Genomic DNA, 18,792 nt, shown 5'->3' on the forward strand with positions numbered 1-18,792 from the left:
AAACAAAAACGAAGCAATATAAACCCTGCTACATTTCTACAAAAACAAATACTTGTTAATTTTCGTACTTGCTTCTTTTTAACCGGTATGTTGTGTTATTGTTGTTGTTGTTGTCGTTGTTGTTGTTGTTCTGTATTTCTGCGAAAGCATTAAACACATGAAACGTTGCCAAAATAACAATCAACCAACGGCGGCAAACCAAATTAATGCATTGACTTTGTTTTCAAAACACTGTCAATGTTGTTGTCGTTGACTCCAAGAAGCACGAAATTGAAGGCTCGTCTTAAAATTGATTCACCACTGTATTTAAAAAGCGAGAGTTATTCCCAATTCAACAAAAAAAAAAGACAAAACAACAAAACTTAACAGCAACGGCAACAGCAACAACAGTCGCAATAGCAATAAAAACCGTTTTCCACAAAAAACAAAAAATGAATAATATAGAAGTGTTAATTTGTGACTAATTTTGATTCATCAACGCAAGAAATCAATAAAGTAAAACAAAAGAAGCAGCAACAACAGCAACAAAAAACAGCAAAGCAACTGTTGCAGTTGCAGTTACAGTTACAGCGCCTGAGAGTAGGCAATAAGTCTGATTGTAATAATAATAAACGATTTTTTGGCATCTTTCTTGTAAACAGGAACCACTCTGGTGGTTGCGTGTGTGCGTGTAAAACAAGGAACAAATATATGCATACAAGATACGTGTGTTGTTCACAGTGATAACGCACTGAAAACACTGAGAAACAAAAAAAAAAAAAAAGAAATAAAAATATATATAAAAAAAAATACAACCCGCACAAAGTCAAAACAACAAAAAGATCAATCCGTCAAATTGGCGCCGAATGCATTTGCAATTGAGCAGCGAAGAGGCAGCCACCGCAGCAGCAGCAGCAGCAGCAGTAACAGCAACATCCGCAGCAGCAACAGCAGCAGTTTTCAGCAGCAGCAAAAACAATTTGCTATATACGGGCTCGACGGCAACATCAACAGGAGCCGCTCAGGCCGTGCCATCCGTCTGCATCGCCGGCAATCGCAGCATGGTCACATCTTCAGCATCGCCAACGGGTACGGGCTGGTCGTCGCCGGGCGATTATAAGAGCGCCAGTACAGCGGTTGCTGCTGCTGCGGTGGCAGCGGCTGCGGTCATGTGCGAGGTGCTGCCATCTAGCAGCGCCAGTGTTGGCAGCAGCTCGCCAACAGGTGGCGCCAGCAATGGCACCGCCAATAGTGCACACAGTGCCAGCGGCAACAAAAACAATAGCAACAACAACAACAACAACAACAATGCAGTGCATCAGGATCTGCTGTGGATGGAAAGATTTGTGCGCGAAAGACAACAGGAGTATCCAGGAGAATTGGGTGAGCAGCAGGCAGCTGTGTCTTAGATGCCTCGACATCAAATTGGTCACAGGACAATTTCATAGCAACAGATTATCCAGTTTTATCCATAAGCTTCAGACAGTTGCCCCCTATGCATCTTCTCAATTCAAACTGAAAACATTTGCATGCAGGATGATTACTTTTCAATAAAAACTTAGAGGATAACACAAGTTTATCGAGAAATGTGTGCAAGCGACCCCGTCCAGCATATATGTATATTGATGCTGATTCGATATAGTCACGTCCTTCTCTCTGTCTGTTGGTCAACTAAATAAACTGTTGTAGCAGTACATACATATGCCTAAATCAGCCAGAATCAGGTCACTATATCCTGTAGTATCCATCGAAGATAAGTTCTAACATGAAGAACTTCTTTTTCACGAAGATATCTCAAGCAAACGCACTGTTTTGCGAGTGTTTAAAACATCTTATCACTATTTCAAATAACTTCCAGAACTCAATTTTGACTGCGATCATTTCACAACTGTGAACTTTGCCCATGAGCTGCCCAGCTGTATTAACCCCAAATTGGGATTCTTTGGAGCTTCGTTCACCGATTTCATCAAACATAATTCAACTGAACTCGGTATTCTTTTACATATTCAGTTGACAAGTAGCTCAGATTTACATAGCTCGTGTCAATTATACAGGATGGATGCCTGGCCAAGGCATCCAGCTGCACTTTTGGGGCTTTAACTGGTTGCCAAAGTCATTCGATACTGCTGCCAATACGCATTATGCGTAAATATGATATCAACGGTTATTGATATTAACGCACGAGTCGCTTCTTCTCCTGTTGCGTCTTCTACTTTGGCTGGTCCTCGCCTTCTGCACAAATTTCAATTGAAATTTATATTCCTTAACATATCAATGACCCATTGATGCTAATGCAATCTCAGCCAGTTAAAACCAGTTTTTTGGGAAACTATTGAATGAAGCACTTTTGCCTGCACTTTTTCCTTAACCTTTTTTCCTTTCTCGCATCTGAAGGATGTGGCGCGGTTGTGTTTCTGTTCCAATCTCGTTTCGCACAAGTCAAAATTAACACCAGAAGGCAGGTTTAGCAATTATTTTGGGTAGATTTCAATTTTTCAAGAGAAATTTCAAAAATTTTCACACATTTGTATAGCATTTGTTACTTAAAATAACTAAAAGTTTCGTACTTAAATTCATTCAGTATTGACGTACAAAACGCTAAAGATTATTCAAATTATAATTATAATGAACGGACTTTTTTGAGAGACTCCCTTTTCTCAAAACAAATTTATAATTTGCAACGCAAAAGCAATGATAAAGGATAAGGAAACTTTGACATTCGTCAATTTTTCAACTTAGTTTCCAAAGATGTTTATAAATATTGGTAAACTGAGTAGATAGATCTTGTATTATGCTTAACATTTGTTGAATATTCATCAACATCAGAAAAATCGGTCGAGAGATGAATTCTTGTATGTATTATTTTTTACGATTACTAAGATATGCGGGCCACATTCAAATAATATGTGTATTTAATAATTAACACGGAACTACTATAAAATGAAGGTACAATCGGTCGATTTTTATACAATAATTTTGTTGAGATATTTGTAGGAGACATATCCGACTCCATAAAGTATGTATATATATTCTCAAGGTTCTCCTAGGCAGATTATAGAAGATTTCATATCCTTTTAGACCACCTCTTGAGCTAACGCCTTAAGTTAACAAATGTATGTGTTTTCTATTTCACGACTGACTGAGAATCGAATATTGCACATTTGTGTAGTAATATTGCATCAGAAAGAATTACATGTGTGTTTACGTCTATCGATCTCAGAACTTATAACTCATCTTTACATCGGTTGTTCCTATGTCGAGTCCTGTGACGAAAGCAAAAAAGAAACGGATATGTGTCAAGTTAGAAATGGCTATACAAAATGAGGACAGACACACTCGCAGGCAGACTCGCGTGACTATGATGTTCAAGACTATATATAAGTAACATTACTCTCGGCAAAGGTTATAATGATTCTGATATGAAGTGACTTGACGATGGGCTAATCGCCCATAATTATAATAAAATTGAAATTATCGAAAAATCACTTGATAAGCAAATCAATCTCCAGCTGGTTGACCCCTGTCGAGCAATATTGAAGATAGGCGACCTTCATCAGGGTTTATCCGTTGTGTTGTCGTGCTCCTGTAGGTGAACTGTCAACTGACAGCTGATGGGCCGACGTGAGGGGAGCCGATGTGGTAGGGTGCGCTGTGGTGCCAGTGTGGTGTAGCCACCCACTAATTGATTATGAAGCATAATTAATTATGTTAATTATTTAACTTGAATATTTTTGCAAATGATTGATGATTGCGATTCCGACTGCCGCCATAGAACTATCAATTATTCACCATATTTTGCACAGTTTAAATAAATTTAAAGCGAACACTGATTGAATTTAAATTTTGTATTTTTGTTTTTTTTTTTTTAACTTACAGTGCGTACGAGCAATCCGTACTTTCTCTGCTCCGCCCTGCCCACCCACTGGCGTTCAAATAAAACGCTACCATTGGCCTTTAAGGTCGTCGCATTGGCGGACGTTGGCGATGGCACCTATGTGACCATCCGGGCGGGCAACGATGAGAACTGCTGCGCCGAGCTGCGCAACTACACCGCCCAAATGAAGAACGGTGTGGCCAAGTTCAATGATTTGCGCCTTCGTGGGACGCAGTGGTCGAGGTGAGTAACACTCCAAACTTGATGTGATCTTGTTATCTGGTATATTGAGCACAACTGATAACATACCAACAATATCAATCAATATGATGCTTTTGTATCACCTTTAATCATACAAATCGTGGCTCTTGAGTTCATACCTCTACTCAAATATGACCAAATAGCATAACAAACTTCAAAATCTCAAAATCCTCAGCAAAGGATTAATTTCAAAAGCTCGAAGATGTGAAGCAGTTATTAAAAGTTTAGCATATTATATGGAAACATATTAAATGCCAAACTCTTGATGTGTAAGAATGGAATAATCAGTTGCATGCAAAGTTCAGGAAATTCATACAATTTGCATTCATCTCCCACAGTCATCACAATTCATTCACACTTTGTTGCATTTCTGAGCGGAAGTTATTGCGAGCGGAAGCGCTTTGATTGAGTGATGTAGTCTTTTATTTATTGGCCAAATCCGATGCGAATCCTATAGGTGCATGTGCATATGTATATTGGTGCCATCATTTTCCATACACACACACCCAACACGCATCAAGAGGATGAAAGGCCAGCGGTCCGTCATATTAGAGGAGCTGCTGTTGCTGCTGCTGCCGCTGCAGTTGCCACTGGCTGTAGGGGCAACATGCAACACGGCAATCCGGCAAGAAGAGTGTAACCCGATAATTTGGCTGCATGGCAACCCTCGCCTCACCTAGCGAAGCCAGCCCGAAAGTCGAAGCTCAGTTGCAGTCGGTCTGCTGCTGCACATGCACACACGCACACACACACACACATACACACACACACATACACACACTCACACACACACACACATTCAAGAAGATATCAGCATTATTCTTTAGCTGGTTTCTCAGACGTCACGCAAGGCTCGGTCTTATGCCACAGTCAATAGTATAATCGATTTGAACCTGAACCCACCGTTAATATGGGATATGCGCACTTGGCCCTGCCCCCTGGTCATTCATATACACATATATATATATATTTATATATTGCATAGAATTTGCAGCAGCAGTTGGCTAATTAGCTGCAACTGTTGCCTGCCTGCTTGCCTGCCTGCCTGCCAGTCTGGCCGTGTGGCATGCCTGCAAATTGGCGGCTCGTGCCGCAAAAGGCCAGCAAATAATTACTGCTCCAGCAGCGGCAACAGCAGCAACAGCAGCAGAGCAACGACAACAACGCAAACGACACCAACAACAACAATCACCAGGGATGCAAATAACAAGCTAATGACGTAAGAATATAAGCACTGACCAAATTGTCAACGACAGCGCCAGTGTTGTACAGTTAATAGCCATGCTGCACAACGCCAAGTGCCCAACAGACTCCCCAAATCCCACCCCCTTCGCAAGAGCGACTCCAGTCAAAGTAAATTGCAGGCCTGGACATCATGTGGCGTTTTCTGATTAAATGACAAAGCTCATTTCCACCAGCAAAACAAACGCTATATATTTCTATATGTATGTGACTTTTTTATGCTTTTCTTGTTCATTTTTTTAATCCTGCCTCTTTTTCCATTTTGTGGGCGTTGTTGGATTCATGCCTGGAAATGTCACGCGTTTGCTTTAAATGATGCTTGATTGGGATTTTAAATGCTAACAGCGAATGGTCGAGTGAGAGAGGTCATATAGATCCAAATCTCGCAATCGGTATATTGCCTATCATCAGCTCGACCAGCTCGACTCTAATCATATCAAAGGACTTGAATCTTTCAACAAAAGGATTAAATGATTCCTGCTCCACTTTAAAACAAACAAGCAAACAAACAAGACAAATGAGTGGCACGCGCCACAAACATTTATAAGTCGTCAAAGTTTTGCCTCAACATTGCATAAGTGATATTATCTGTGGCATTTTGATTTAGATAAGGGTTGGCAGAAATTGGCACAGTTTGATGGTTGGCTGTATTATGCGACTCAGAGTCGAGTCTATCACTTAAGTGATGTCTCTTATTATTTGTTACTACCAGTTGACTGGTAGAGATATCAAAATTAATCAATTTGTATACAAATTTGTACATTTTTACAAAGCACTAAACTTTTCGGCAGCAATTGAAATTAATTCAAACATTCTGAAAGTTGAAAATAGCTGGAATATGTTGACTTAAATAGAAATATAGCTTATTGAAGCAAAGCTCAATGGCTCTATTTTTAAATCGATCGTCGTTACTCGTCAATTACTCCGACTCCGATTACAAATGCGATTACCAGCGTTAGGAGGCGGAGTCGAACCCGAAGTCAATGACGGAGTCGGCATCGGCATCGGCATCGGAGTCGTCGGAGTCGGCATCGAAGATCAAGTCGAAGTTGTTATTTGAGTGCCCATTGTTCAAATGCGGTTGAAGCTGATGACTAATTTAGATTGCATGCTTTGTTGTTGTTGTTGCTGTTGTTGTTGTTGTTGTTATCGTATTGAGATTGGAACCGGGAGTACGACTGCTGCTCATTATTATTATTATTCTGTATTATCATTTACATTGAGTCTTTAGTACTCGTAAGTAGTACGATATTTTATCATTACAACAAAAGACTTCTCTTGTTATTTTTGTAACTATATATATATATATATATATATATATATATATATATATATATATTTATATATATTTATATATTTATATATACCATAACCTGTATATACAAATGGTTGATTGTTGGGAGCATGTTGCTCTAGTTTCCCCTCATTTTGCCCTGCTCCCAGCGTGTTCCAGGTAACACAACAGTGCCTCTATTGAATAATGACTGCCAAAGAGATGAAACCAAAATGTCTAGGAGTATCTTTAAGACGTTTTTGGTTATTCGCTTTTGAGTTTTGGAGATTTCATTTCGTTTCGTTTTGTTTATTTTTTTTTTGTATTTTTTTTTTTGTTGTTCAGTTGTGTAGCACTTTGATTAATTTGACTTCTTATTTCGATAGATTTGACTTTCAAACGCAAGCTCGGCCCAGGGTAATGAAGACATTTGAAGCCATAGTCAACGACCACGTAGCACGCCAATACGTCTAAATGACAGGGGGCACAGGGGTCAGCAAATGGAGGCAGCTACATCTCTGTGTATGTAGCATAGACACGTTGTGTTGAGGACAAACGCTTTCTAACTGATGAGCACAATTTAAAGATCATCTATATGCTCATACATATGTATTGTGAAAAGTTTGAGGCAACTCTTAACAAATTGCTGGGTTAATGAACTTTCAGCAATACAGTTACAGCTTTTTTTTCCAATTTGAGTCAACTCCTTCTATCTATCACTTCATGTGCAGTTACTTTATTTGTTTTATCATCTGTCCTTAATTAAATTCCAAATGTTATTTCCAACAATGTACCTCTCAGGTATCTATTAGACTGGGTTGGGTGTCACTCTGAATGCAACTGAAGTTCTGCGGTTTCAATTCAGTTCTGGCCATGGTTTTTAGCCTGACTTTCTTCTTTCCCCTTTCTAGAGCAGCCAAAATGAAAACCTAGTGGGAGATAGTTGGCAACAGCAATTAGCACGGCAACTGCAATAGTCAGTCGTCAGATGACCCAGCTTCCTCGCACCCGATAATCGATTTACGCCTGTGGTTTGCAAGTCGATAAACTTATTATGGCAGTAACCAAACGAACATTCAACCGTCCGACCTGAGCATAAATAGTGTAAACATGGTCAAGCCCATTCAAACAGGACATTGTTGCCCAGCGGACAGGTTTCAACATTTTTATGGCTGTATTTTTAGCGGCTGTAAACACTTAGAGGCAACCATCAAGGAAGGATCAACAAAATTTATGCCACAAGTTCAAATAAACTGCGCCGTTAAAAACTAAAATGTTCTTGTTTTTTATGTGCTAACCGAAGCATAGATACACTTGGAAAATAAAACATATTTTAGCCAATTATTTGTATGCAATCTCAATTGATTTCCAAATTCGAAAAGTTGCGTAAAACGGTTTGCAAAAATCCTTTTCCAAAGCGAAACTACAGCATTCTAGCTCTTTGCATTTATAATTTATATATATATATATATATATGGATTATATCCATTATGTATACTATTTATAGTCCAGTTACACCTTCAAGTTGTGTGAGCAGACCGAATACCTTCGGTGTGAAAAGGGTAGCAAAGAGACGCTTGAAGTAATGTATGGTTTTGTTGTTAAGAGAGGAGGAGGAGCTAAATATTGATTCGGTAGCCAATTTGTTGTCGTATAAATCAACAAAAGACGTTTAATACTCTTTTTTCTGGACCTCTTTGTTTCTTGTTGTTGCAGGTAAGAGCTTTACACTGACAATTACCGTTGCAACAAGCCCACCACAGGTTGCCACCTATGCCAAAGCCATCAAAGTGACCGTTGACGGTCCAAGGGAGCCGCGCTCCAAAACAAGTAAGTAGCCACTAATACCAAAAGCCATAATAAACACTAAACAACATACACACAAGCAACACTTTATTTAACAATGAACAACACTCTTCAGTACACCAAATACGAGGTGTATCTAAAGAAATACGAGCGCCACCCGCTGAGTTTTAGGTTGCGCCATGTGGCCAATATGGTAACTGGGCACTGGGAATTGGTAACTGAGAACTGAGAGCTGAGAACTGAGAACTGAGAGCTGAGAACTAGGCAACGACACTTAGGCCGCATTAAGCAAGTGTCTAATTGATGTAAATGGCTAAGCCGTATAGGCCAATTGCACACAATGGTAATCATTCATAATCCCCTTGGCGGATGGTGTGCACAACATCAGAGCAGAGGATCTCTTTCACAATATTTTCGTTAGATTGACTTGAAAATTGCAGTGCAGATCGTGTGACAGACTTCGGCCATTTTGTTGAGCGGGGTCTTTTAGGAAAGGTGTTTGAAAAGTGCAGCCGGTTTGCCCGAACACACCGACCAACACACCGACGGACATGCTGCCAGACGGACGTACATATTGAGCTCAACTCAACACAACTCAACTCAACTGAACTGAATTGCATTGCTTCCTACGGTTTCTGAAAATTTTGCGGTTTTCAAAGAAAACCTTTTTGCAAAGGCGGCAACGTTGTCGTATTGAGTGTTTTTTTACTTTGTGTAATGCATATACGAGTATGAATTAATTTTTTCTTTATTTTTATCAATTTTTTTTTACGCTTATGCATTTTTATGTCTTCACTGCAATACTTAATCTACATACGTGTTTATTTACATATGTACATATCTATATATGTATGCCGGTATACATACATATATGTAGTCCATATATACATTTAAAATATGCTGCAGTTTGAGTTTACCTTGAGTTTGTGATCGCTACAGATGATCAGCAGAGTATCTGTGGAACGAATATATGAACAGACATTTAACAAGAGGGTTGTGTATTCATTTGGGGCAAGGACTGTCTAAATTGTCCGACAGGAATTGACCTATCTTGACGTACTAGTCTAAGAATGCATTACTTTTAGAGCGACAGAAACACATAGTTGATGCGTAGACGCTGCACGTAGATACATTGTCACAAGATAAGTTATCAGCAATTGTTTGAGAAGAATTATAAATCCATAAGGACTCCTTGACTATAGCCGCCAAAAAAACAATACTCTAAACTATTTGCAGGCCCACCCGGCGGTCCCCAATATCGAGCCCTGACTGTGGGCCAGCCACCATTCATTGACGGTTACCAAAAAACACTTCGCGAGCTCGAAAATCTACGTCGGTCCGCAAAGGTTGCGGCAGCCACGACGGCAGCGGCGGCTGCTGCTGTGTCGGTTGCATCGGCCAGCAATGCGTTAACCACAAACGCTAGTATTGCTCAACAGTTGAGCAGCAATTACTCATCGTCGAATAGTACAATAAATTCGGATTGCCAGGGCTACAAACCCAATGCGCCACAAATTCAAGGTAAGATACCCAAATCAAACTGCACTACACACTCCAAGAACTCTTTCCAATCCAATCTAGTTCACTCCATTTCTCTCTCTCTTTCTCCCTCTCAACAATCTCGCATCTTAATGAAGCAATGAGTATTAATGTTGAGCGTCTTTGCTTCTGTGTGCGTGTTTATTTATAGAAGCCTTTTTGGTGGGTGCTTATTAAATGACTACCAGATAATGCAGACATAACAACCATGCAGACTTTGGTGAGAGTTACAGATGAGAATTAATCAAAATTAAGCATACACTTCATGATTGCCTCGGTACTCGCGATTCTTATTCTATATCTTAAATTGAGATATTAAGAAAGTCAACAATATCAATAATAGAAGGAATGCAAAAGAATTTGCTCACTTTTAAAAGTACATCTCATTTAGAGCCAATGACGTTGAAGAAAAGTTAAATGTTCGATGGGTCCACAAAATGATTTTTTATATATAAAATTATTAGTTTATTTTTATATAAAAAAAACTAAAATATTACCATTGATTTTTGGGGCTCTCTACAGATCTAAATTAATGCACAGATTAATTGAACAATAATTGGAATTACGATCGATTTTGGAAGCACTTACAAAGAGTGCCTTACTGCATGTAATGGTTAAAAAACATGGGTTCGATTCGATTTGATTCGATTCAACTGGCACTAGACGGCCTAAAATGTTTTAATTGAGTTAATGAACGTTGGCCGTTGCCGCATCTCAATCTGAGAGTCTCGATTTATTTTTAGTATTTATTACTTATATATTTTAACATTGGGCCGCTAATTTATTTATTTTCTTCAACGAAGCTTAAAAATAGTTCAGTGCCATTGACGTTAATCATTGTTGTCGTTAGGCTCTCGCCGCTCCTTATTTTTTTAGAGGGAGCACGCGTACTCCGCGGCTTCAGTTTCGCAAGTTTATCGATTCAATATCAACTATCAAGTAGGCCCAATACTTGCAATAAGTTTAGACAAAAATCTAAAAGAGTTGATTTTTTAATAAAATATCGTTGAATCTAGATAAAGATAAGATTAGCAAATCGAAGTAGGTTTCTTCGCATATATGAAAGACTCTAGCTTTGTTTCCATAGATATGGTAAGCTCTAACTTTATTTTTATAAGATCTTCTTCAAGCATAGAAAATTATGAAGAAAAAAAACCTAATAAGTGTGCTCAACTAGGCCATACCCTGTTTGTAGGCTTAAGCATGTTGTAGTCGGAGTCTGCCGACTGTTGCCCTTTAATTAACAGCTAAAAATAGGCATAAAAAGACTTTGTTAAGAAGCCAACAAATTTTCGCTTAACGCAATTTGAGGAACTGAAATTCAAGCTGTAAACTGGCTCAAGAACAAGCTTAAGCTAAAACTGAAGCTGAAGCACTGGTTGTGGGTATGGGAATGGGACTGACTCACTGTATCGTGAGTCAGCGCGTTGTTGTTTGGTCACTGTTGAAACTAGACGAAACTGAGCAAAAAAAAAAAAAAAAAAAAAAACACAGTGATACCGCTAAGCGACTAAGCGTCGCTTATGCTAATTAATTTATGAATTTTGCATTTTTCGTTGTCTCATTGCGTTACTGCCGCAAAAGCAAAAGCAGAGGCTGAGGCTGAGGCAGAAGCTGAGGCTCATCGAACTGCCCAAATACGAAACACAAAATACAAAATACAATGCATATTAATATATGTTGTTAATAAAATGACACATCGTCGATATCGTTGTCGTCGAAAGCAATAGCAACAACGCACACAATTTAGTGGCGTTTGGCAGTGCAATCGAATTGGTTTTTTTTTTTTAGCTGTATGTTTGGTTTCTAAAATAAGTCCAAACCGGAAATGCCCCAAACGTATTAGACTCTAAATCGCAGAGCGTGCGTGTGGCCAGCACTGCGCTTCTTTATATACATATACAAATACGTATACACATATAAATGTATAATTTTTTGCTTGTTACTGTTTAAAAAGTCCAAGACATAAATATTTAAATGTGGCGCTTCGATTGTTAATTTACACAAAATATGAGCCGCGCTAAAAAACATAGCGCTTTTTTCAGCGGAAATCGTTCGGAAATTCCAAGAAGTCAAGCTACCAATCTGTATTAGTGTCATACAGTCGGTAATTATAGTGGTAGACCAAGTTGCATATTGAACCAACAGCGAAAGTGGAATTCAGGGACACCTCTTGAATATGCTATATATATATATATCTAAATATTATTTGTATTTGATAGATTGAAGAACTTAGAAAAAGAAAGAGCTTCGAAAGGAAGAACTTAGAAAGGTAGTAACTTAGAAAGGAAGTAACTAAGAAAGAAAAAAATTAAAGGAAGACTTCAGCCAAGTGTATATTCACATTGAATTTTAATATAAATATTTTGTTACTGAGATAAAAGTGAAAGGCAATAGCATTTAATGAAAATTTCTTGAGAATGTTGCCTTCATTTGACCGTATAATACGTTCTCGCTCGAAGTTGTTATGCTAATATATAAATACATAGCTAGAGATTTGGGAAACGGCGGATATTGCAAATCTCTAAGCTTCAGTTTGTTTTATTATACATTTTATTAAGTGAACAATTATTTACTTAATAAAATGAAATGTGGAATTCTTCAAGAGTTGATTGCTAAACAGAATGGGTAACACCTTCATGTGTGTGTGCCTTAAAATGTGGCAATATTTGGCATGTTACTGTTGCGTTCGTGTTTGCACACATTGCATTCATTTAATTTTATTCAAGGAAGCTTTTTTTGTGTTTTTTGAGAACTTGTGCAATATGTAGTTCCACACCTGTTACGGTGGGTGAGGGGAAGAGGAAGGGGAAGTTAAGGGAAGGGAGCACTTTTGTCAAACTTTTTACGTAGTCTGTGAGCCCAAAAAGCCACAAATCAATCCCAATGCGGTTGCGCAGCTGTTGCTACGGCACCAACCAAATGCTGCAAGCTGCAAGATGCATCCAAAAATATGTATGAACAGCAACAGCGACAGCAGCAGCAGCAGCAGCAGTCACTGCAAACGCAAAAAAAAAATTTAAAAAAGCAACAACAATAACAATAACAACAATGTCAACCATTGTACATTGAAATGAAATCTTTTTGGCCCATAAAACGCCAACTGTGGCCAAGTTGGTCCGCCACCAAAACCCAAACCCAAACCCCAAACCCCAAACGCAAACGCAAAGCCAAACCGAAACCGCAAACTCACTTCCGTTTCGTGCCGTTTGCTGTTTACAACGATGATGATGATGATGATGTTGTTGTTGTTGTTGTTGTTGTTACTATTTTCTTTTTTTTCACCGTCCGCCATTTTGCAAGCCCGAAAAAAAAATACAAAAGCAAAGGCTAAGCAGTGAGCAGAGGTAGAGGCAGTGGCAGAGGCAAAGGCAGAGGCAGAGGTATGTACTTTAATTAACATTACTCTGGCAGTTGTTGGTACAACAAGCAGCCGAGACAACGGTATCGGGTACTGCTGCTGCAACACCAGTCCTTAATGAGCCCCAAGATGGCGACGGCAACGCAAAAGCTGTGAGAACCTGGAATGAGGCATATGGCAATTGAGTATGGGGTGTGAGGAACGATGAACGATGAACGAGGAACGAGGAATGGGGAGTGGGAAGTGGGGAATGGGGTCGATGACGATTTGGGGCTGAGCAGCAACTTGTGCTCAATGCCCAATGCCCTGCTGACGGCGATTATTGGCCAGCTGTGGTTTCTGGTTGCAGACAAGCTCGTTTCGATTAGTTTAGATGCGCACTGTACAATACTTATATATACAAACATATATACATACATACATACATACATGCATACATTGTATGTACCTCTTCTACATGCTCTTCCTTACGCTTGATCGCACGCCAAGCGGATATGGGATATGGCCAGCGAAAATCGAAGATATCCGGCCAGTCTCTGGCTGTGTGTATAAGTGTGTGTGTGCGAGTGTTTGTGTGTGTGTGTGTGCGAGTGTTTGTGTGTGAAGATATGCTAATTTTGTTAATTGCTCAGCAAATTTACTCCGCTTCCCCTACTTTTCCTTCCGCTCCTCTTGCAGCACTTCCCCAACCCTTTCGATACTTCCAACAAAGCAGATTCAGTTTTTACATTAGCTTTTACAGTAGGATGCTAATTTAAATTTAAATCACTGATTAATAAATTCCAACAATATTTTATGAAGCATTCCAGTTTTGTAAATGTTATACACGGAGAGAAAAACGCTGTCGAAGGATAGACCTATTATAGTTTCCTCATTCAACTGTTGAGCTAAATTCAGAAGCCAAATTTCATAAATCAATTATAAAATGTTCTACTATTTTCAATTGAGATACATATCCGTCTTATCAAAAACATAAATCAGCTTCTACTTCTCTGCCTTCCTCTCTTATTTATACTATTACTATTTCATATTGTAATTAACCATTTAAAAATTTAACATTTCATATTGGCAAAAATTCATATTGGTTTCAAATTATTACCACAAAGCAATTTTCATAAGAGTGAATTGAAGTACCGTTAACAGTCTCAATTAGAATATTAAATCAACTTAATTGAAGTTGAAAGTAGCTTTGTATGAAACATATGCGTATGCACTGTATACTAAATGCATTTGAACAGATGAAAAGTTACGCACCTACATTAGTTATGCAATGTATTTTCTGTCCGAGAAAATGTACATTGCGTATACGCAACAAAGCCTTTAATTATAGTCAATGTAAGTGACATTAATGAGAGGCCATTATCTAGACGTAAACTTATGGCAGGCACTATACCGACCCAACCCTACCATTGTCATTAGCTTTGGATTGTATTCGCTTTGGCAAATAACTCCACGTGCCGGACCGAGAGTATGCAAATTGTGCCCTAACCAGCTACATAAATACATACATGCATTCATATATAAATATATATATATATATACTTATATACATACATCGCTTGCTTGCCCTTAGGGCCATTATACGCCCGGTTTGCTTTCATCCTGGCGGTCTCACTTCATTGCATCCTCGCTAAGTTGCGGTAGTTGTGTATTTTGTGATTACTACTCGGCGTGGTTGCAGCTTTGCTATTGCTGTTGCAATGCAATTTGCGCCTTAATTGAAACATTAAAATGTGATAAGTGCCGGGTGAAAAGTTGCTTACATGCAATTTGCCCCTCCCCCCTCGGCCCAACCCTCTCATTAAGTGGTTAGGTAGGGCCCAAAGAAACGGGTATGATAACCAAAATTGGTCAGCGAATTGCCGTGGACAAAAAAAAAAGATTGGAGCGCATCAGATTGTTTTATTATATGCACCTCATTTATTTATTTAAAGGTAAAGGTATTTCTCTATTATAAAGTCACGTAAACTATTATCAATTGATAACAGTTGCTCAGAATATTACATAATTATTAATCTAATCCCAGATCATATCAAGAATTCATATTAATAAAAACGACTTAGGATTCAATTCCTTTCTCAGTTTTTGTACTGAATATCGGGCCAGAAAGAATATAACAAGTCGAGAGGGAGAAAGAGCTCGAATATGAGATAGCCTGTATCCAATACTTTACTGAAGATAGGTTAAGTATTGCATACTGGGTATCTACAATTCGTACACATCGTTGAATTAATAGAATTAAACAATCTCCTCAACAAATTCTGTATTCCTGATACGATCCCATTGAAATGACTACAATTAATCAAGGTTTATTCCAGCCAACTTAGACTGTAAATGTCTATGTGTTCGAAAGTATGACTTTGTATCGATATTACGGAAATCTGAAATTCGATATCAAATTATATAAATTTGATCTTCATATGTTACCCGAGAACTTTTATACTATATCTAGTCTCTAATTGAGATCATTTGCACAACTTGATGATATGCATTTCATACAGTTTTTTTCTACTGACTTGATGTGATTTTCTTTCAGTGTATTTATAGTATATTATTCGCGTAATGAGTTGTGTTCTCGTTTTACCTGGCGCCTCATTTTCTTTACGTATTGCTTTTAATAAATTTGATTAATTAAACGGGATTCTTGGCGCTGCTCTCCTTGTCATCTGGGGGTGCTTGAGTGTTGGAACTTTTCTCAGTTTCTGGGTACGCTGACTTACATAATTAGTCAAAATATGCGAGCGACATTGTGTCAAACATTGGTGATGGGCAGACGAGAGGGTTGGTGGGAGAATGGTCTATGGGAGAACGCCGACGCCCCGCTGTTGTTATCGTTGCACGGTGGCATGCCTTGGAATTTTCTTTTGCTTTGGCAATTTGTTAACCCCTTGCCAAGCCGTGGAATTTGGGTGGTTTGAGTGGTTTGGGCGGTGCACACACACGTGAATCTCGCTCGCATATATGAAATTATTTTTCAATTATCCGTTCTGCCAGTAGCCCGTGTATGTTTGTGACAAGTGGGCGGCATTTGCTGGATGGGTGTGCGGGCTGTGAGTGGCTTGTTAATTGGCTTTTTGTCTATAGACTATAGCATTTAAACGTATGTAAATGGAACTGATGCTCTAACCCATCTCTGAAACGCTTGCATTTTTTCTATTTGTTCATTAATTCGCAGAAACGGATCTGATAGGCGCCGCCGAATGGACAGGCTCGACCAGCAGCGGTGCCTATCCAGTTGGCATGGGCGTTGGTGTACCCTATCATCATGCACACTCCGGTCACAGTCACTCTCACTCGCATTCGCATGGGCATCATCATCATGCGCACCACTTGCAACATCAGGTTGCGCTACCGCCACCACCTCCACCGCCAGCTGCCGCACCGGTGGCAGTGGGCAATGCGACAGCGATGAATCATTATGGTAGCACAATGGGTGGCTACGATACAACCACATTGGACGCTGGCAATTATCATTTGTCCACGGTGCTGCCGGAGATGCATGGCTTCTCCGCGGATCCGTATCAGACAGCAGGTAGCTATGGGGGCGCCGGCTGCAAATCGGATCTGGAATCGCTTAACGCCAGCTACGGTGCACCACCACCACCACCGACGGCATACAACAATGCGGCGACGGCCTGGTCGAATGGCTATAATAACTATCAGTATGGCAGCTGTTCGGCAACGGCCGCCCAATATGGTGGTGCTGGTGGACACGGTGGAGCACCACCGCCACCGCCGCCAGTGGTGCTGTATCCGCAGCTGTATTCGACTGTCAACCAGAATCAGATACATCTGCATCTGCACAGCAGCGAGAAGCTGGAACAGTACCTGTCCACAGATCAGCAATTGACCATCAGTTCGCTGGCCAACAGTCGTTCCAGCATTGAGATTGGATTGGGCGCTGGCACTGGTGGCATACCAATGGGGCAAGACCAGCAGCAGGAGCAGCAGCAGGCAGCGGTCGCCATTGCCGAGCAGGCGGCGGAAGGTGCTGCACACAACTATCACTTGCATCATCATCATCATCACCAGCATCAACACGAAGCTCAGCGCCAACTTGAGGTACAACAACAACAACAACAACAGCAGCAGCAGCAACAGCAACAGCAGCAGCAGCAGCATCAGAGTGATGTAAGCAGCGAGGCGGCGAGGGAGGAGGATGTGGGCGATATGACACAAGTGTGGCGCCCCTATTGACCCATAGAACTGAAACACAACTGCAACTAGGCGGAAATATCACCAACAGCAACAAGATAAACACATATTTCTTGCCTCATCTAAATTAAATCACTTTTAAGAAACATTATTATTTTATGATTTGTTTTTTTTTTTTTTCCATCATAACTTATAACTTATAATGCCTATAAGGAAGTGGACTGTAAATAATACCCATTATGTGTAGCACATGTATGTATATGTATTTAAATTTTTGACATTAATCGCTTATCTCTTATTTATATATAGTACACTGAATGTTAGAATAAGTATACATATGTATTTAACATATAAAATAAATGTATTTCTATTTTTTTTTTTTTTTTTAATAGATCCTAAGTCTAGATTAGAATGCATTATTGTATTAAGTGTGTCGCTATTTTTGTTATTTTGTTTGAATCCGAAGATCAAAAGCGTTATATGGAAGATGAATGAAGACTATTAATAAAGTTATTTATTTAAAAATATTTCATCGAGTTATTTGGCAACATCGTCGAAGAAAGAAAAACCAAACAAAACAAAAGTCTAGCTCATTTTGTAGATATGTAAATATGTACATATGTTGTTCGTATATGTGTGTACATAAATAAAATTACTTAAAAAAAAAATAAAAACGAGCTATGCGATGTAAAATATTATGCAAAAAAGTTAACCACACGCGAATGAAATGCAAAGGGAACAGCAGGTAAAATACATCAAAAATGGTGGCAACATTGGCAACAACAACAGTTAATTATGCGCATATATTAAAAATAACAACAACAACATTAACAATTGCAAAAATTATGAATTTGGAATGAAAAGTGTGTGTAATTAAATTATGATCCAAGGCATTGCAGCAACAACATTAAACCACACCACAAAGAAGAAGAATCCAGCTCTCCAAATCTCTCTCGCCTAGTTAGATTTGGACTACCATCTGCAATTGTCTGGATGGCTGAGCTCCGACTCCGACTCCGACTCCGACTCCGACTACATCTTCGATGTGTTTCTCGTGGATCTCGTGGATCGTGCAAAGCTTTTGCGGTTTTCTGCCTGGCATAAATAAATTGAACACCCCGCCGCAGTTACACCTAACCCCCGAGACCCTTCTTTACTCAATGGTCTAAGGTGCCAACATTTCTCTGTTGTTTGCTTGACTTCAACAGCATCAACAACAACAGCAACAACAACAACAACAGCGGCAATAGCAACAACAACAAAAGCTGAACTGCAGTCAATTGTTAAATTGCAAAACTATGC

The 18,792-nt window shown here is 39.4% G+C and overlaps 1 protein-coding gene across 1 annotated transcript; it reads left to right on the forward strand.

Annotated features, from left to right (window-relative positions):
- The first annotated feature begins 941 nt into the window (after positions 1 to 941).
- On the forward strand, positions 942 to 17,759 carry LOC6565306 (protein lozenge). Its single transcript, XM_032738235.2, is given in 6 exon segments — positions 942 to 1,362; positions 3,856 to 4,073; positions 4,075 to 4,096; positions 8,346 to 8,459; positions 9,672 to 9,956; positions 16,511 to 17,759. Coding segments are annotated over 6 exon segments (1,983 nt in total). The 5' UTR covers positions 942 to 1,040; the 3' UTR covers positions 17,533 to 17,759.
- Positions 17,760 to 18,792: the final 1,033 nt, after the last annotated feature.

This window comes from Drosophila grimshawi, unplaced genomic scaffold, assembly GCF_018153295.1.
Source record: "Drosophila grimshawi isolate 15287-2541.00 unplaced genomic scaffold, ASM1815329v1 contig_848, whole genome shotgun sequence".
NCBI classification, from domain to species: domain Eukaryota; kingdom Metazoa; phylum Arthropoda; class Insecta; order Diptera; family Drosophilidae; genus Drosophila; species Drosophila grimshawi.